This window comes from Ipomoea triloba, chromosome 6 (genome assembly GCF_003576645.1).
Source record: "Ipomoea triloba cultivar NCNSP0323 chromosome 6, ASM357664v1".
Classification (NCBI taxonomy): domain Eukaryota; kingdom Viridiplantae; phylum Streptophyta; class Magnoliopsida; order Solanales; family Convolvulaceae; genus Ipomoea; species Ipomoea triloba.
This window is the reverse complement of record NC_044921.1, coordinates 11,424,699-11,444,174: the sequence shown is the minus strand read 5'-3', so window position 1 is coordinate 11,444,174 and position 19,476 is coordinate 11,424,699. Positions and strand designations below refer to the sequence as shown.

The 19,476-nt window shown below is 33.0% G+C and overlaps 2 protein-coding genes across 5 annotated transcripts; one reads left to right on the top strand and one right to left on the bottom strand.

Moving 5' to 3' along the window:
• Nucleotides 1–1,087: 1,087 nt before the first annotated feature.
• LOC116023333 (nuclear poly(A) polymerase 2-like) lies at nt 1,088–10,973 on the top strand. 4 transcript variants are annotated; one of them, XR_004099413.1, is made up of 13 exons: nt 1,088–1,577; nt 1,749–1,826; nt 4,866–4,973; nt 6,899–6,961; nt 7,057–7,218; nt 7,870–7,983; nt 8,072–8,134; nt 8,257–8,586; nt 8,687–8,851; nt 9,009–9,638; nt 9,714–9,809; nt 9,935–10,010; nt 10,410–10,528. XR_004099413.1 is itself a non-coding variant. In XM_031264328.1 (13 exons), the coding sequence occupies exons 1-13, from the start codon at nt 1,434–1,436 to the stop codon at nt 10,612–10,614; spliced, it is 2,058 nt and encodes a 685-aa protein (XP_031120188.1). In that variant the 5' UTR covers nt 1,088–1,433; the 3' UTR covers nt 10,615–10,973. The 4 variants fall into 4 exon arrangements, 2 of the variants coding, with proteins under 2 accessions (XP_031120188.1, XP_031120187.1); XR_004099412.1 differs by having other exon boundaries at nt 9,935–10,085; nt 10,410–10,499; XM_031264328.1 differs by lacking the exon at nt 9,935–10,010 and adding an exon at nt 10,590–10,973 and having other exon boundaries at nt 10,410–10,489.
• Nucleotides 10,974–15,927: 4,954 nt separating this feature from the next.
• On the bottom strand, nt 15,928–18,541 carry LOC116021567 (40S ribosomal protein SA-like). The gene is made up of 5 exons (XM_031261999.1): nt 18,299–18,541; nt 17,590–17,852; nt 17,297–17,494; nt 16,821–17,019; nt 15,928–16,200 (listed from the first exon to the last, which is right to left on the bottom strand). The coding sequence occupies exons 1-5, from the start codon at nt 18,414–18,416 to the stop codon at nt 16,094–16,096; spliced, it is 885 nt and encodes a 294-aa protein (XP_031117859.1). The 5' UTR covers nt 18,417–18,541; the 3' UTR covers nt 15,928–16,093.
• Between the last annotated feature and the right edge of the window lie 935 nt (nt 18,542–19,476).

The following is a 19,476-nucleotide window of genomic DNA, read 5'->3' as shown; positions in this document are numbered from 1 at the left end:
CATTAAAATTACTATTAAACACAAAAAATTAAATTTAAAAATAATAAAAAATTACTAATGAAAATAGGCAATGAAGACAGGGTTGGTTTGACCAATGAATAGTAAATAGGACAGGTAAAATGGGACAGAGGGAGCATTTAGTAAGGATTTTGCGTTAAGAATAACGTATATATGAATATTCATGGACGAAATTTGAGAAAATTTTACAAAATAACCAATATGTCCTTTAAGAAATTGGAAATCCAAAATAAATTGTTAATGTTAACAAAATCTATAACTCTATAAGTAATGTATTAAAACTGTCAGTTTTAACATAACTAAACATAAACTTTTGTATATGGTAATAATTCATGGACTAAAACCGTCATTTTTTTCTTAAATTAATAATAAAAAAAGCCACATCAACTCAAAGTAAAAAAAAATAAAAATTGAAGTGTAAATATTGTCAATTAGACATGGTAGACCAAAAAACACATAACATGCTTCAAACCGTCAACATTTTTATTTTTTTTTGAGTACTATTGGCTCTATTACAATGTAGTATCTGTTCATATCTATTTTCTCAATTTATTGAAGCACAGAGAGTCAATATTGTCTTCACTGGAACTCATGATCTCTTATTTGGGAGAGCTAATGGGGTTGACATTTTTAGAGCAAATTGCCATTTTGGTCCACTGACTATAGGAGTTTTGTTAATTGCAATCCACGACTTTCAAAACTGTTAATTTCGTACCTTAACTATTCAATTTTTATCAATTTTAATTAAAATTGAATAATTAAGCTACAAAATTAACAGTTTTTAAAGTCGTGAATTACAATTAATGGAACTCTTATAATCGGACCAAAATGACAATTTGCTCACATTTTTATTTAGAAACAAATGTAACATCAATCTAAAAAATGATCTACACTCTATACTGTATTTAACAAAAATCTATTTATATTTAATACAAGAAACAGCTGGATGCAAAAAGGTGTGGATAGTGGAGGATTGAAATGGAAAAAATAAAATAATAAATGCATTTCTGTAATAATTAATATTTAAATAAACTGACCTTTTGACTCATATTCTCCAAATTCCACCCAAACCCAAACCCAATTACCCACTCTGGAAAAACCCCAAACCGGTTTTCATTGACCCCGCTTTCTTCATCATCTCAGATCTCTCTCTCTCTTCCTCTTTCTATATCTACATACAAGAATCTTTCTTCCTTTGTATGTACATACATGTAGATTAGGGTTTCGTTTGATATATACTCCAGAAAAATAAACCCCCCAAAAAAAAGTATCTTCTTCATTCTTCTTCTGGTTCGGCAATTAATGGAGGTCAAGATCTCCGAAATTTAACTTCTGGGTTGCTTCAGATTTCCTGATTTGTTAGCAGTTTGTGAACTTTTCCTTTCTTTGTTCACAAAAAAAGAGTAGAAATTGCTATGACGGTGGGTTCTGAGAGCGCAGCTGAGACTTCACCGACGTCAACGGAGGCGCCGCCGCCGAAGAAATACGGAGTTACAATGCCTTTGTCTCTGGCTGGGCCCTCCGAGGCAGATCTTCAGAGAAGCGCAGCACTCGAAAAGGTGGTATTTTTGGTTTATCAACTTAATTTTTTGTTCACTGGTTTAACGAAATTTAACAAAGTTTTTTTTTTTTTTAATAAGATGAAGAAAATTAAATTAGATGGCATTTGTTTTCATTATCTAGTTGGGGCTTGAATTGGAATTAATTTTGTGTTGAATTTTGATTTGAAGTTCTTGAGGGATTCAGGGTTGTACGAGAGTGATGAAGAAACTGCTAAGAGAGAGCAGGTGCTGCGCCAGCTTGATCAGGTACTGTGTTTAGGTTCAATGGTTAGTGGCAGTAATTATATTTTTATCTCTTTCATTGTTCTCATTGCAGTATATCTTGTGCACATTTCTACAAAACTTTATGAAGAGGAGTGTAATTTTGTTAAACATTTGGCTTTCCAATTAGTTTGTGTTGGAGGAATGCCTGCCCTATATGTCTCAAAATGCAGTGAGTTTTAAGATGGTAGTACTAAAGCAAGGTGGAAGGCTTTTCATCTTAATTTGTTATTGTGAAAGTTTTGTGCAAAGAGCAGGTTTAGTCGGCTATGAGGATAGAATCTGTTTTGTTAGGTTTTATATGTGCTTTCTAGGCAAAAATCATCAACAAACTAGTGTGATAAACGAGATGCTTGAGCTTAGTCCTATTTGGCTTGACAGTATGGGAAAAAAACTATCACCCTTTCAATTGAATCAACAAAAACCAGCTATTGCAAGACAGTATATCAGTATATGACTTATATGACTATAAAACATCAAATTCAAATTTTCTCACATTTAGATCTGTGAGGAACCCTTTTTTCTTAAACTATGTTGGACATGCAATTTTTATATGGAAAATAGAATATGTATACAGTTTTGGAATAATCTCATGTGATACAATGCCATTGACATTGAATAAAAAAAATACACCATTGGATCTGAAATGAAAAATTGCTTCACTCGCTTTGATGGCCTTGCATAGAGGATGATGAAAATACAAGTAATGGTAAGAGGGAGAAACAAAGGGCTTTTAGCTCTTTGGGAGAGAGAGTTGTGGGAGAAGAAAGAGGACTCAGCTTTTCCTTGTAGAAAGTAGTAAGATGTTGTTCATGAGAAAATATAGTGACAATGCCCATTCCAGTAGCATCGCATTCAATGAAGAACACAACACCTTGAGTATGTTGAAGCTAGCTGTGTCTTGTTTACTCCACTTAGTCTCACTAGCTTGCATGCCTCACTACTCATGACAAAACCAAGAAAAATCAGCTCCTTTGGTTAAGACAAGGAAAATGGTTGCCCTGCAATGATGAACCGCTTCTGCAGTAGCTCTATTTTTTCTTTTAGAGCTTTATGTTTTGGCGGACTTGTGTAGTAATATGAGCAATTTGGTAAACTAGACCTTGGGATAAAATCTACTAGATGTTGAATCCGTAAGGGCAATAAACCATCTGGAAAATCGTCAGGTAGTACTTCCCAAAATTCTTTCAATATAACTTGAAACTCATGGGGTACATGTTTAGGCACCATAGTATGTTCTCTAGCTACTAGTAAGTTAACGACCCTTAGCTTGCAAGCTTCATCACTGAGTTCCTTCCACATATCGGGAACCTCTAACATATCAAGGTTATCTTCAACTTTGGAACACCATATCAAGAAGGCCTCCATGTCTAGATAGCCGTTGAAGGTTGGTGACTCAATCTTCAGACAGTATTACCTCTGCATGGGATGATTATGTTGCTGGGTCTTCCCAAGGTTGATGGTTGATGCCAATCCACTACCATCAAGCCTTAGTCTTATGATGGCAAGAATGCTACAAATTTCTTGAAACCTGTAGTTAACGATCCCTCTATATGTTTGAAAAGTTGCCTGAAGGCAATCCATTCCATAGTCATTGCCAATGAATGGGTTGGTTGTTACTCTTGTGGTTATTTATGTTTCGTGCCATTTTGGGTCTAATCTATAGAGAGGATGGAAATCACTGTCTTGTTCATGGCCTAGGATTCTAGGAACTTAACGGTTTTGATACCAACTGATACAAGACAATCTTTAACGAGAGAAACCAAAGCAACTTAAAGAAATTTCTTAACAAGAGAACAACTTCCAATAGGACTCAAATAATACATAACCTGCCTTTCAACCGTAAAGATCTAGTTTAAATAGAAATCTAAGGGAAGAAGAAGTGCTTGAAACATTAAATGCATCATAGAGGTAAAGAAAAATAAGATTTAAAGGAAATGTAGATATTGAGAATATTTAAAGCTCTAGTTGCCAAAGCCGTAGTATTCTTGGACTTCCCACATACTCCATTTGTGTGTGTATATATAATTATACACACACACACACACATACACACAAACATATTTGTAGTATGTATGTATATGCAAGAGTTGACTCTCATTCTATATGCAAAAGTAACGTGGAGTAGTAAGGGAAATAGAGGAGCTGCTTGGGTTCCTAGATGAGACTAAGATAGACATGATGCATTGACAAACTTGTTGTCTTGAGGCAAGGAAATAGGAGATCATTGAGATTAGCTTATGAGACTATTCATGCAGGCTTGAATCTAGCTTTCAACATATAGTTGTGGACTCTCTCTTGTATAGAATTGAGACCAAAAGGGCAAAAGGTGAATCTTTCCCTTGTGTGTTTGTCTTTTTTGTTTTTGTTTTTTTTTTTGTTTTGTTTTTGTTTTTTGTTGTTGAAAATATTAGTTCGTTACTTTGGAAACATTTTTTGTTGAAGTATGTCCCACATTGAAAAATTAGACATAAAGAATTAGGTTTACAGTGCTATGCGTTTAACTATCTAATCAATTGAATTTGGCCTTGCTTGGTAAATGGTGTTTTGACCAGACTTTAGCAGATTTGACTGCTTTAGTGGGTTGACCTGGTCAAAACAGCTTATTTGGGAAAAATCTGCCAAGTTTAAAAGCACTACAAATTGTAGCGTCTTGTCAAAATGCCATTTTATTCCGAAAATACCCTTCAATGCTTACTAAAGTAAGTAGCATCTCTCCCAAAGGGAAAGTGATCTAACTACCAAATGTGGGAGAATATCATGCCGTGCGGAATCTGCACAGCTTCAAAAGTGAGCATGAGACTCCCCCTTTATAGGGGAGCCCCATGCTCCATTTCCTTAAACTAGGCTATGTGGGATAGGTTTAATATGTCTATAAAACTTTCTTTTTTTAAATTAAAATTATATTATTATATAAATAATAAATTATTTAAAATATAATTAGATAAAATATTATATTATATACTTAATAATTAATTTGCTTTGAATATGTGATTGGCATTAATACTGTCAATTGTGATTTAGATTGTGAAGCTCTGGGTGAAGAAATTGACCCGTCAGAGAGGTTACTCAGATCAAATGGTGGAAGATGCAAATGCTGTTATATTGACTTTTGGCTCCTACCAGTTAGGGGTAAGTAAAATTTTCAGTTATTTTATGTTACATTAGAATTTAGGAGGACATTAGATGTAATATCTCAAGGTTCTACATATTTGCTTCTTATTAAACATTTGAAAATTGTCTATCTCATTTGTATTTAATTCATAGGTTTTTCATTGCAGTGATTTTTAGATACTTAAGAAAACTCACTTGTAGTATCTAGCCATTTCTTACCTCTAGACCAAAAACTTCCCTATGATAGTGCAAAGCAGCATGTTGTAAAATCATAAACTGCAAGGAGGATAATAACTGCCAAAAGACTATACTATTTTAATACCTTGCTGATTTTAGTCTTGTGATGGCTTGAAAAACTGTTTTGCATGTTACTCAATAATATTCTTTAATCAGTAACATTTACATAAAATTTCTTAATAGCATACCATCCTTGCTGAAAATTTTCTTCCTTATCTTATGAATGTTTGACAATGATGATAAAATAGCTAAAAAGGAAAACGTTAAGGCAAACATGAATGGATGAACCACAATGTTCTATGTTCGTAAATTTTGTGCAGTTAATAGAGGGAAGCTGAATAAACCTAACTGTAGATGCAGGTGTAAATCAACTACAGCTAGCTAAATAGAGGGTAGCTAAATATAAAAAACCTTACTGAAGGTGCAGGCTTAAATAAAACCTTGCTGAAATAAGAAAATTGTTGAGAGTGAGGTAACCATGAACCATGTGTCCTCTGAATTCACAAGTTTTGTGTAATTAGTATAGCAGACTGAATGAACCAGAAGTTTAAGCGGAGTTCTCTATACATAAAACATTTAGCTATATTCAAGCAGCATCTAGTGTAACGCTAATTTATTGAGCACAATTTTTTGACATCAGGAATAGAAAGGAGATCCTGTTAATAATGCACTATTCTGGATGAGGCAATGGAAATAAAAAAGACTACAAACAAAAAAATAATTGACACACTTACTGTGGATGCCAATATGCCATTGTTTATTTTGAAATTTGAATTAGTTAGAGATGCCCTGAAATATATTTTTGGTAATTCTTTTGTAGTCCCTCCCACACTAGAGGGAAGTGGGTTTTGGGAATGAACCATTATGATTTAATGAGAATAATGACTGGGTGGAGCTTTTTATGAATTTTATAGTGGCCATCAACAGTATTCTGATTTGAAGTGGTGATTGTTGTGATGTTAAAAAGCATTAGGTTTGCTAGTCTCTGACAAAATTTGAACAGTTAGCTTAGTCATTGCGATTAAGATCTTTTTTCGTTGGGAATCTAGATACTAATATCTTTGTTTGTAGCTATGATGTTGGATAAGAGGTAACATTAATGTAGTTTAGGAATGAATTTGGATGTTTACTGTGGGAAATACATTAGTAATAGCATGATTTCTAAGAATTATTTAATTAATTCTGGCTTTGATCATGAGCAGTATTGGACGAATCTTCTGTTCTGAAGCAAATGCGTGAATTGAGTGCATTTTAGATGGTGAATCCTTCTATAGTGGGATTAGTGGCTTTTGATACTCCAACCCATGCTATGTAACATTTCTAGCCTGTCAAATGACTTAACAGTTAGGCTATAGGTTCTTGATACGGTAGCTAAAAACTTTGTGCAAAATACGGCAGGGAAGGAATGATTACGAGGTGTCTGCATATCAAAACTGTAACTATTATATTTTATTTGGTACTTGGATTTTAATTTTTAAACTATAAATACGACACTTTGTGCCTATCTGAAAGGGGAAACCGGAAGTGTCTTCAGATGTTAGAAAGAATATAATGTTACAAAATCCAGACCATAACCTACTGAAATTTCTGTCTATGCTAAATAAAACTGTAGTTATTCCTAGTTATCAAATTTAATTGGTTCCTATGGTAATAACTTGAAGTTTTCCCTTAGCACATAATGTGTCCACAAGTGATATTTCTTGTAGGTTCATGGGCCGGGAGCTGACATTGACACATTGTGCATTGGGCCATCTTATATTAATCGAGATGTGAGTATCAAGTTGTGGATAAAATACCTTTAGTTCACTATCGTTAGTTCTATTGCTGTTTAAAGAGTTCACTTCTGTATCCGTTCTCTCTGCAGGAAGATTTTTTCATTATTCTGCGTGATATTTTAGTTGAAATGGAAGAAGTTAGTGAACTTCAACCTGTTCCTGATGCTCATGTCCCTGTTATGAAATTCAAATTTCAAGGGATATCAATTGACCTTCTTTATGCAAGTATCTCTCTACTAGTCGTCCCAGAAGTAAGTTTGAACACATGTGTTGATGTTTAGTTCCTTAAACATTCCATTTACTTAAACTTTCTAATTACCTTATCCAATGTCAGATCAAAATGTTCTACATAAACATGATTGTAAAGATGTTTGGATAATAGATTTTGATACTACATAAGGTGTCATGTGTTAGAGTGTTGAAAAATTCTTAGGTATAAAATATGAGTTTTGCATTGATTATCTTAATATGAAAATATATATTCATCATTTCATTGGGGTTGCATTATGGTGAAGTAGCCTTTATAAGTTTATGTAGGATAAAAGTGTGTTATGTGGTGGAGCAAAGGCTATGATTATTGCTCTTGAGTTGAATGTATCTTCATATTAAGTCTTTTGCCCATGTTTTGCACAGTTTATTTTATCTCAACATTGCCAATGAGGTGGATTATAGATTTTTTTTCACACTTTCAAGTTCCTTCTTGGTGATCACATTAGAGCAATGCTATTTGAATTATTAACTCTGGATAAAATTGAAAAAGAAAAATAAAAGAAAAAACCCATGGGATAAATGAATATCAATGTACTTTGTACTGTCAATTTGTCAACAGGATTCTCAATGTAAAAGTACTGCAAATGTAAATTGAATGCCAGTACCCTTTTATAATTTCAAATTGTCAACAGGATTTTGACATCTCTGAACGCTCTGTGCTGTACAATGTTGATGAAGCAACAGTTCGAAGCCTCAATGGGTGCAGGGTTGCTGATCAAATTCTGAAACTTGTTCCAAATGCCGAGGTAAGCACAGGCTCTAACCCCAACAAGTCATCCAACTGATCCAAGTATCATTGTTTTCAATGTTATTCATTCTTTATACTATTTGTAGCACTTCCGAACAACACTTAAATGTTTGAAATTTTGGGCAAAAAGGCGTGGCGTCTATTCAAATGTAAGTTGAACTCTCCACTTCTAATCCAGTTTCTGTATAATAATGGTATTTTCCATGATATACCTTTTTTATTTTTACTTTTTTATTTTTTACTTTTTCTTTTTCTACTGGCTCTTGGTTAGGTCACTGGATTTCTTGGTGGTGTAAATTGGGCCCTTTTGGTTGCCCGTGTTTGCCAGTTTTATCCCAATGCAATACCTAGTATGCTGGTTTCACGGTTCTTTAGAGTCTATACACAATGGCGCTGGCCAAATCCTGTGATGTTATGCCCTATAGAGGAGGCTGACCTTGGGTTTCTAGTTTGGGATCCTCGCAAGAATCCCAAAGATCGAACTCATCATATGCCAATAATTACTCCTGCGTACCCTTGCATGAATTCTAGTTACAATGTTTCACCAAGTACTCTTCGTGTTATGATGGACCAGTTCCAATTTGGTAACAAGATTTGTGAGGTAAGAGTGTAAGACAGAAGTTTGATTCAACTTTTATGCCTTTCTTCTGGCTGCTCATTTTGATTGGTGGTTCTGTTTTCTTGTTTATTTGTATAACTAGGAGATCGAGTTGAACAAGGCACAATGGGGTGCCCTTTTTGAGCCTTATCTTTTCTTTGAGGTGTACAAAAACTATCTTCAGGTTGACATTGTTGCAGCAGATAATTATGATTTGCTGGCTTGGAAAGGATGGGTTGAATCACGGCTTAGACAACTTACACTTAAGGTGGAAAAGATGTTCTAATAAATTCCAACATGTTCATGAGAATACTAGTGCAAGATGCTTTGAGGCTGTTGTATTTGTTCTTTACCTCTTTGATATCCTTCACATAGGACCCTTTTCCCAGGATTGAAGTTTATGTGTGCATTTCGTGTTTTTGCAGATAGAGCGTGACACAAATGGAATGCTGCAATGCCATCCTTACCCAAATGAATTTGTGGACACATCTAAGCCATGCCCGCATTGCGCATTTTTCATGGGCTTGCAGAGGAAGCAAGGAGTGCAAGTGCAAGAAGGACAGCAGTTTGATATTCGTGGAACTGTTGATGAGTTTAAACAAGACGTAAGCATGTATTCTTATTGGAGACCAGGGATGGATATATATGTCTCTCATGTACGTAGAAAGCAAATTCCTGGTTATGTCTTTCCTGAGGGATATAAGAGACAGCGGCTGTCTAGGAATCCGACTCAGTGCACTACTACTCCTGAGAAAGATGCCAAATGCTGCAAGTCTCCTGAAGACAGGCATCCAAAGAGGAAGCATGAAAATGAAACAGTTGATGCGAATTCCAACAGACTTGGGAAGCGGACCTCTGTTAGTCCACAGCGGATTGGGTCTGCATCTCCTGCATCTGCTGGATTATCTCCAACAACAGGCATATGCAAGGAGTCAAAAGTCGAGCATTTGAGTACTGGTGATGTAGCAAGTTGTGTGCCTGGCAGTGTAAATGAACAATGGGAATGTGCTGAAAGTGTACTTGTGTCGAGTTCCAAAATCCACCTCTCTTGCGAGGTGAGTTCCTAGTTTGTGAGTTAGGGTGAGTCTTAAAAATTCTGGAAGATAGCGAGTAACAAAGGGCCCTTGCAGGGTAATGTAAGCTTGGGGGAGCAAATTTCACGGCTAGGGGATGGATGCCTAAGTGCAAGCAATGTACTGGGAAGTGGCTTGCCTGACAAATCGCAGGTGGAGTACAAAAGTTGCTCTTCCATTTCACTGATGCATTTTCATTCCTATATTTACTAACCGAAATATTATCATTGATTATGCACTTTCTCTTTCAGTCTTCATTTACATCTTCTTTTTGTTAGGATCATTCTGACTACTGAAGAGCTGGAATGTTGTTGATATTATTCAGAATATTCATGAAGTTGGGTTCTTAAATTTGTAAGCATGTCAAACCTCATGCAGGTCTTGCAAAATACAAGAGCAGGGTGCATTGGTTAATTCTTCCGGTTTTAAGTATGTTATTTTACGGAAGATGAAAAATGTCTCATTGTTTTGGAAGGTCGCAAGTTTTGAAAGCTACTTCACTGATGAAATTCTTGCTCATGTTCAAGATTTCATGACTTGATCTTTTACGATTTCATAACTCTGATTATTTTATTTTACTCGTAAAATCACTAACAACTTCATGCATGATTAATCATCTTGCTAACAATGAGAGATAGATATTGCATGCATAGTTAGTTATCTGGTCAGGCTTGTTAAGGAACACGTACCACCACCATGGTTTTCTTTCTCAGTATCAAACTTAAGTATTCCTTGTTCTTTTCTGCTGTGTAGCCAAATAATGCTCTCAAAAGGGTAATCGAAGCATCAAGAGACGGGGCAAGTCCAGAACCTTTGCAGGAGCCGGCAATAAGGCACGTGTTCTTCACGACCTTGCATTTTACGATTTGAAATATGCTATTGTTATTTTTATACTTTCTTTGCTGGTTTGTTTCTGTGATTGGTCTGTAGCAGGCTGAGTCTGGAATCAACAGCGTGAGTGTGGCTGGAGAACGAATCAAACGAACGAACGAACGAAGCTCATGAGCAGCAAGCATGTCTAACGGAAAAGTGTCTACTGATTATGCTAGCGGACTAATCTCCTGTATATTGACCTCGACTATTTCTGCAAGCTCTATTTTGAATTGGGAGCCGGGTTCTACAAGAATGAAGACTAGTGCATTTCTATATGCTGCAATTTGCAGTGGGAAGAGGCGAATTAGTTGGTGGTTTTGGAGCCATGGGTTCTACCTGACTTATCATTGAGAATCTAATGTCTTTTATTTTCTTTTTTTTTTTCTTTTTAAGAAAAAGCAAAAAAAAAAAAAAAGGAAAGAAAGAAAAAAAAAAAGAAAAGAAGTAATAGTACAGTTGTGTAGGCATGAGAACTTTATTTCTTTTTCTTTTTTCTTTTTATATAGTGTTTGGTGTTGGGCTGTAACTTGTGTAGCTGTGTTCCCTGCAGATGTTGGCTGATAGACCTTTTTTTTTTCTCTTTTTTTTTTTTTTTCTCTTTTTTTTTTTTTTTCTCTTTTTTTTTTTTTTTCTCTTTTTTTTTTTTTTTCTCTTTTTTTTTTTTTTTCTCTTTTTTTTTTTTTTTCTCTTTTTTTTTTTTTTTCTCTTTTTTTTTTTTTTTCTCTTTTTTTTTTTTTTTCTCTTTTTTTTTTTTTTTCTCTTTTTTTTTTTTTTTCTCTTTTTTTTTTTTTTTCTCTTTTTTTTTTTTTTTCTCTTTTTTTTTTTTTTTCTCTTTTTTTTTTTTTTTCTCTTTTTTTTTTTTTTTCTCTTTTTTTTTTTTTTTCTCTTTTTTTTTTTTTTTCTCTTTTTTTTTTTTTTTCTCTTTTTTTTTTTTTTTCTCTTTTTTTTTTTTTTTCTCTTTTTTTTTTTTTTTCTCTTTTTTTTTTTTTTTCTCTTTTTTTTTTTTTTTCTCTTTTTTTTTTTTTTTCTCTTTTTTTTTTTTTTTCTCTTTTTTTTTTTTTTTCTCTTTTTTTTTTTTTTTCTCTTTTTTTTTTTTTTTCTCTTTTTTTTTTTTTTTCTCTTTTTTTTTTTTTTTCTCTTTTTTTTTTTTTTTCTCTTTTTTTTTTTTTTTCTCTTTTTTTTTTTTTTTCTCTTTTTTTTTTTTTTTCTCTTTTTTTTTTTTTTTCTCTTTTTTTTTTTTTTTCTCTTTTTTTTTTTTTTTCTCTTTTTTTTTTTTTTTCTCTTTTTTTTTTTTTTTCTCTTTTTTTTTTTTTTTCTCTTTTTTTTTTTTTTTCTCTTTTTTTTTTTTTTTCTCTTTTTTTTTTTTTTTCTCTTTTTTTTTTTTTTTCTCTTTTTTTTTTTTTTTCTCTTTTTTTTTTTTTTTCTCTTTTTTTTTTTTTTTCTCTTTTTTTTTTTTTTTCTCTTTTTTTTTTTTTTTCTCTTTTTTTTTTTTTTTCTCTTTTTTTTTTTTTTTCTCTTTTTTTTTTTTTTTCTCTTTTTTTTTTTTTTTCTCTTTTTTTTTTTTTTTCTCTTTTTTTTTTTTTTTCTCTTTTTTTTTTTTTTTAAAAAAAAAAAAAAAAAAAAAGGAAAGAAAGAAAAAAAAAAAGAAAAGAAGTAATAGTACAGTTGTGTAGGCATGAGAACTTTATTTCTTTTTCTTTTTTCTTTTTATATAGTTTTTGGTGTTGGGCTGTAACTTGTGTAGCTGTGTTCCCTGCAGATGTTGGATGATAGACCTTTTTTTTTTCTCTTTATGTAGGCATGTAGCTGATATTTGGGTATAACTATAATTGTCAACTTGTCAGAAAAATGTTGTGTGCGGGGATTTGAAATGGTGTTGCTATTTTTAGTCAAATTCTTAATCCAATCCAAAAGGATTGGCCAAATATCCAAAATGATATTCTTTATTGTGCTTGGTTTGATTAATGAAGCTTAATTGAAGTTATTTTTAATTCAATTTTAAGTTTAATTGAAATTTTTTAATTTAATTTTTTATAATATTAAGGGGTGTATTCAATCAAGACTTTTAAAGTGTTTTAAAAACTTTTAATGACTTTCAAAGTTTGGTGTTATTCAATTTAGATTTTTAAAGACTTTAAAAGTCTATCTGTATTCGATTCAGACTTTTTAAAAGTTTTAAAAGTATATTGGTATTCATTTTAGATTTTTATAGAGAAGTCTACTAGCATTCAAAAACTTATAAACTTTCATAGACTTTGTCAAGATTTTTGTTGACTTTTCCTTCATTAATATAAATGGATGAAATCCAATCTTCCAACTCCAAACTTCTTAATTTTCTCTATAGATTTTTATCCTCTTATTTAAACCAAACAAAATTTTCATCAATTTCTATCAAATTTTACAGTACGTTTCAAACTTTTATAATTTTTTCTTCTATTATTTATGCAAATTTTTTTGTTGCCAATAGCAGCCAGAATTTCTTGCTGCAGTTCACATCAAATTTGCATGTTGCGTGCTACAAAGAATAGGATAAGATTGGAGGAGATATGGGTAGTTCTATTGAGCCATCATCATCATCTATAAGTTTCACTTCATCATCACAGACATCAAATGGGTCGATTGGGTAGATTGTGCCACCTTAGAATTACTTTAACATTATACTTTTGGCCCAAGTTCATTTTAGACATTTATAATTATATTACTCAACATTAGTTGTTTCATTAGTTCAAGAAATATTTGGGTTATATTTAGTGAAAATTGATTATATTTTCATGTATAATATACTCTACTTTTGTGACAATCAATATTTATTTTTTACAATGCATTAATTTATTTATGATTTATAAACATATATTTTTGTAAGAAAATTACAAATAATGTATTAATAGAAATTATTGAATGTTCGTAAGGGTGTATTCAATTTAGAGTTTTACTGACTTTTGTAGACTTTTTAATATGAAAAAATTTTTAAAAATTTATAAATGTTTTTCCTACTAATTTTTATAGACCCTTACGATGTTGATGAAAGTTTAAAAGATTTTATGAAAGTCTACAAAAACTCTACAAAAGTCATTTAAAATTCAATCACTTTAAAAGTCTTAATTGAATACACCTCCTAAGTTTAGTATTAGTATACACTAAAGCCAAGCACCTTGTGAAACAAAAATTCTAATTTGATAGAGTTTAAAACAAAAATGAAATAAATCAAAGAGTTCTTTTCCCATATGGTCCCTATTTTCTGTCAAAAAATAAATCTACAGATTTTCTAATTTGATAGAGTCTAAAAACAAAAATGAAATAAATAAAACAGTTTTTTTTTTTTCAAAATGGTGCATCGACTATTACTAAGTGTATTAGGCACAAAATATGTGAATGGGCCAAAATACCCCGCATTTTAACGCTTAGGAAATGGAATATCTAACGGAGGACTAAATTGGGTGAGTTTTTGAAAGTCGAGCAACCATATTTGATGCAATTGAAAGCTGAACTGCAAAATTGAGAATGAGCAATAATCGATGGACCATTTTGAGAAAAAACCTTTGCTAGTTGGCATTTCTGTGACTCTCTTTCAAGGAAAGTCACAGGATTGAGCCCCGGTGGTGGGGGGTCACAAGATCTACCTCTAGTGGTGAGGTATTGACTCTTTAGATCTAACCCTGGTGGCGAGGTATTGACTCTTTGACTACAACAGATAGAGAAAGTATATTGAAGATGCACATAATCAGCTGGATCTTTTTTCCTATCAAATATTGCACAAACAACATGTATACAATGGATGCACTCAAATCCCATGTTCTACAATCCACTCCAATAGCTTAACCTTGAATTGATGTTTTCCTTTCTTTACCTCAAACCCGTCAACGCCATTAAAGTCGATATGCCATCCAACACTATCCAACACATTTTGGTTTAATTTCTATAAAGATGAGATGGCCATAATTTCCTTGCCACTTATTCAAAGACCTACGTTTCCAACAATCCTCTTCATCATGCATGGTAACACAGATATCTTCAAGTATTGGCACTATAGTCTTTGATCTTGCTTTTAAGATAGTGCCATTAAAAGTTTCCGATATGTTATTGTCTACAACATCACATTTAATATTGGTCCGGAAGAATGCTTTACACCATAGCTTGGGTGGGTACTTTAGCAAATCCTCGCTTGCTTTAGGGTCTTTCTTTGCCAATTCTTTTACAACTTCATCAAATTGTGAGGTAATCATTGCCTTGGAACATTTGCAGAATAGTTTCTTGAACACCATGCCTCTATCTTTTTCACTCCAATTTACATGAATATGTCGAGCACAGTTTATATGTTCTGCTTGACTGCTTCAAATAATTGTTGGATCACATTAGTTAACCAATACACAAATCAATGAGCACTAATTAGTGTGCATAAAATTATTGAGCACTAATTATGTATTTGCTTTTTTCATTTGCAGTGAGCACGTCTCTTTAGTAAATCAATTCTGGAGTGAAACAATTATACTTGCTGCAATTATTTAGCTTTCCTCTAACCAAATGCCTAAAATATTTAATAGTGGAAATAAAGAATGATTTAATACAAAAAAAAAAAAAAAGAAATAAAAAATACAACTAGGTGAATTGGCATTCCAAGAAGAAGAAGACCAATTCTTTCACAAGCACATATCTTTCACAAGCACATAAGCTACCTAATTTGTTCACAAAAACATAAGCTACTTAATTTGTTCACCTCCTAGCATGACAAATCATAACATTTATCAATGGAGAAATGAACAATTTGGTCCCTCAATTGTTACTGAACTGTCAATGTAGTCTCTTAGTTTCAATTTCAACTAATTTGGTCTTCTAATTAATTAATTAATTTAATATCGACGGAACAATGCCAGAAGGTCATATTTGACAAACATTAAATTAATTAGAAGACCGATTAGTTGAAATTAGAACTGAGAGACTACATTGACAATTTAGTAACAATTGAGGGACCAAATTGTTCATTTCCCCTTTATCAATTCTACAAGAAACTTGAGAGGAAGCTTAGCTTGCGTAATGGAGACAAAGGTTTCATCTCTAATGGAGCTCTAGTTGCTCCGATGTTTGCCAGAGACGCTAAGTGGTGGCTTTTTTGGGAATACAAAAATTATGAGAAATAAATTATTTTTAACAAACAAATTATATAGAAATGACACATTATTTATACTAAAATAATTTTAAGATTTATGTTTGTGTTTAAGTAGAGAATGATATATCATCCCGAAACGAAAGGTTAGGGGTTACAATTGATAATTGCATTTGTGTTTAAGTAGATAGTTAATTTATTTCTTATTACTTTATAAAATTACGACTTTTCCCCCCACCTATATTTTCACACTATACTATTTTCATCACTTTCATAGTACTACGAAAGCACCTTTAAACCAACAATGTTTCTGGTTTTTGTCTAACACCAAAGCAAAAGTTTCATAAATACGAAAGCATCTTTAAACAAACAATAATGTTTCTGTTTTTTGTCTAACACCAAAGCAAAAATTTCATAAATAATGGGAGTTCAAAGTATCAAATTCTTTCAGAACTCAGTAAATCTACTCCCAGCCTGCAGGCGCAACCGGAGGAACTTGAACTTCTGTTTCACCAGAGAGTTGCACTGGAAGTGGAGGGGCAGCTGCACTATCCCATCCTCCAACACCACCTAAATTCAGTCCAATGCACAGTACATTAGAAAGGATTAGAAGAAAAATAAGAGGCGTTTGGTTCAAACATTTAAATCAAAATTGTAATTAGAATTAAATACTTGGTAATTGTAATAGGGTTTGGTGGAAATCCCTTTGTTTGGTTGTAAATAAGAATTGGAATCAAAATAAATAAATATAAATATAAATATAAATAAATGAATACAAACATATACATATAAACATATGTGAATTTTAGGTTCCACGTTGAAAACATGGATGATGACATTTTTATTTTTTCTTTTTCTCTCCGTTATTTTTTTATTCCATCGTTCAAAAGTGGGGGAGGGGAAGAGGGGTAATTAGTATCAAGTCCAATAGTAAGGTAGAAATGTATCCAACAAAACGCCACCTAAATAAATAAATGATAGGGATTCAACAAGTAACAAGGGGAAAATTGAAACAAATCCAGTGTAGAACATCCCAACCAAAAAGAAACCTAATCCAAACAACACTTAAATAATGTGCCAGAAACATTGCTAGAGCATAGTGTTGAGTATTTCAGTTGGCAACCATATGAACTATAGAGTGATATATAACGTATCTTTGGAGATAATATTAACAATAAAGGGGAACTAACCGGCATCAGCAGACCATTCACCAGCAGCTGCAGGAACAGGGGGTGCTACATCTGTAGACCATTGTGCCTCAGGAATTTGGCTACTTGACCAGTCACCAGCAAGGGTGGCACCATACTCTGGATATTCTGGGAGAGCTGGCACTTCCTCTTCTTGACTTTCCTTGGCCTCTTCAGGCTCCCGGTAGAAGAAGAGATCCGCCTGCCAGCAGGAAAGATTAGAATATAAGTTTAGAAAACACAATCTTTAAACTTCTGAAACAACAACAATCATATTATAAGCTATGTCCTCCTGTCCCTCTCCGTTTCTTAACATCACTAAGAACCCAACCATAACAAATCATAAAATTCATTATCCAAATATAAGAACTGCGTCAATCCATCATCTTCACTTCACCCTTCAATTATTTAACCCAAAATACACCTAAAAGGTAGAAGCAAGGAAATAGTAAGGAAATTAATACATTTCAGATTCTTACCATAACATTCCACTTGTGGCCAGCAGGAATAGTTCCACGCATCTGAAGAACCATCCTTGCTAAAAGCCAGAAAAGAACACCAATGCTGTGCTTCCCTTTGTTATTGGCAGGGATTCCAATATCAACATAGTTCATTGGAGAATCCGTGTCACAAAAAGCAATAGTGGGGATATTCCCAAGGGCAGCTTCCTTGATGGGCTGCAAATCATTCAAAGTGCTTAGAATTAAGATTCACAGTAAAACAATTTCCAATCAATTTAGCATATTAGCTTAACAATGCCATCAGACCCAACCTGGTGATCAGTTCTTGGATCAGTAAGAATGAGCAAACGTGGCTCATTGTAGGATGTCTGAAGTTGATTGGTAAAAGTACCAGGGGTATGACGACCAGCAATGGCATGAGCTCCAGTGTACTGGGCAAACTTCAACACTGCTCTCTGACCATAAGGCCTAGCAGACTGCACAACAATATCTTGAGGATTCTGGATTGCAACAATTACCCTAGCAGCCATTTGAAGTTTTTCCCATGTTTTTCCAAGATTAATGATGTAAATTCCTGATACCAAGTAAATAGCAGGTGATTGTAACAATATTATTAACTCAGTAAGACAGATTGATTTCTCTTCTTCCTCAATTAATATCAGTATTCAGTATAACCAAAGAACTTGTAGTTCATCTGATACCATAGTGACTCTAGATAGAAAGTCTCAACTACAAGCACTATCGCTTTATATGTACCAAAAAAACTCAGTATTCAATATAAACAATATGCATAAAATGAAGATATATAGAGATAATTTACTATCCAGATATGCAGTATAATACACGGATACGAAAAATGAGCGGACGTCAACAATCCAATAAATGAGTAAATCTAGAACATATACATCTAAATAGTAAGCAATGCTATTACGAAGTAGCTAATTATCATCAGAAACCACGGAAATAAAATAAAAAGATGTGAAAATATCCAGAAATCGTGGAGAGAATGTAGGGGCATACCATCATTGCGGCGCTTGAAGACATAGCGCTCCATCTGAAAGTCGCAGTTTTTGGTGCCGAGGTGGACTTCGGCGGCCAACATCAACTGAATGTCCGACTCCTTCGTCGATAGCGCCATTGATGTTTCTTCGTCGGAAGCCTTTCGCTATTACAGTTCAATGTTCGGTCGACTACAACCCGCGAGAGACACGGAGCTAGAAAATGTGAGCTCCAACCAACGCCTCCAGGAAAGGGTGACAACAAAACCCTAAATGCGCTTCTCCACTAACGGTTAAAACAATGTCCAAATGTGTTTGGGCTGAGCTTCAGTCCAAGTCCAGGTATAAGTCTCACTAAAATACACGGCCCAGAAATATTAGTCTCTTGCTCCGAAAGTTCAATAGTTATACCATGACCCACATTGCAAGGTCGACCCGTCACAATTTACATACTGAATGTTCACAATTCAATTTGTGAACATTTAATTGTGAAATTCAGTATATAAATTGTGAACATTCAGTATGTAAATTGGGTATTTTGGACCTCGGTCCACCATGCAAGGTGACCAGGGTCCACAGAATAATTTATTCTAAAAGTTGACAAATTATTATGTGGACCTATAACAAAAAATATATTTTTAATATACTAAAAGTACATTATTCGTGTGATAAATGTAGATTATACAAAATAATGTGTAAGTTTAGAATATTGTCGGGGAGCTATATTTCCTTGAAACGAGTTTGAAGGTTTGGTCTTGAAAACAAAAAAAAACTGTACTCTTTTTTATTTGATTGAGTTTTCATGATTTTTTTAATGAGACAATTGGTGCAACACATACATCACATATTATTTTTCTCAAATTTTTTATTTGAATTAATCTAGTGAGATTTTTAACAATGTATGAGTATGATGCAATAATGTCAAACGAAGAGTGTTGTATATAAATAAATGGGAACATTATTAGAGGACTTTTATTGTAATAATATCTATTTCATCCTTTATAAACTTATTGTTTTACTAAAACTTTATATATCATGTATATATTAGATTAAATGACAGATAAAAGATTGGTGTCTTTTTCTTTTTATCTCTTGTCTTTTCTCTTACTGCATTATAAACTGTTATATCTATTGCATTTTTAGAATACGACATTACAACTTCACGTGAGGAAACGTCTCAATTATATTTACAACAGTTCA

Excerpts from the sequence above, each read along its gene's own strand:
- LOC116023333 (XM_031264327.1), top strand. The coding sequence starts at position 1,434 with ATGACGGTGGGTTCTGAGAGCGCAGCTGAGACTTCACCGACGTCAACG. Across the intron at positions 4,974-6,898 it reads TTGGCTCCTACCAGTTAGGG|GTTCATGGGCCGGGAGCTGA; the intron begins GTAAGTAAAATT and ends TATTTCTTGTAG. Across the intron at positions 7,219-7,869 it reads CTCTACTAGTCGTCCCAGAA|GATTTTGACATCTCTGAACG; the intron begins GTAAGTTTGAAC and ends AATTGTCAACAG.
- LOC116021567 (XM_031261999.1), bottom strand. The coding sequence starts at position 18,416 with ATGGCGCTATCGACGAAGGAGTCGGACATTCAGTTGATGTTGGCCGCC. Across the intron at positions 17,495-17,589 it reads ATCCAAGAACTGATCACCAG|CCCATCAAGGAAGCTGCCCT; the intron begins GTTGGGTCTGAT and ends AATGATTTGCAG. Across the intron at positions 17,020-17,296 it reads GCCACAAGTGGAATGTTATG|GCGGATCTCTTCTTCTACCG; the intron begins GTAAGAATCTGA and ends TCCTGCTGGCAG.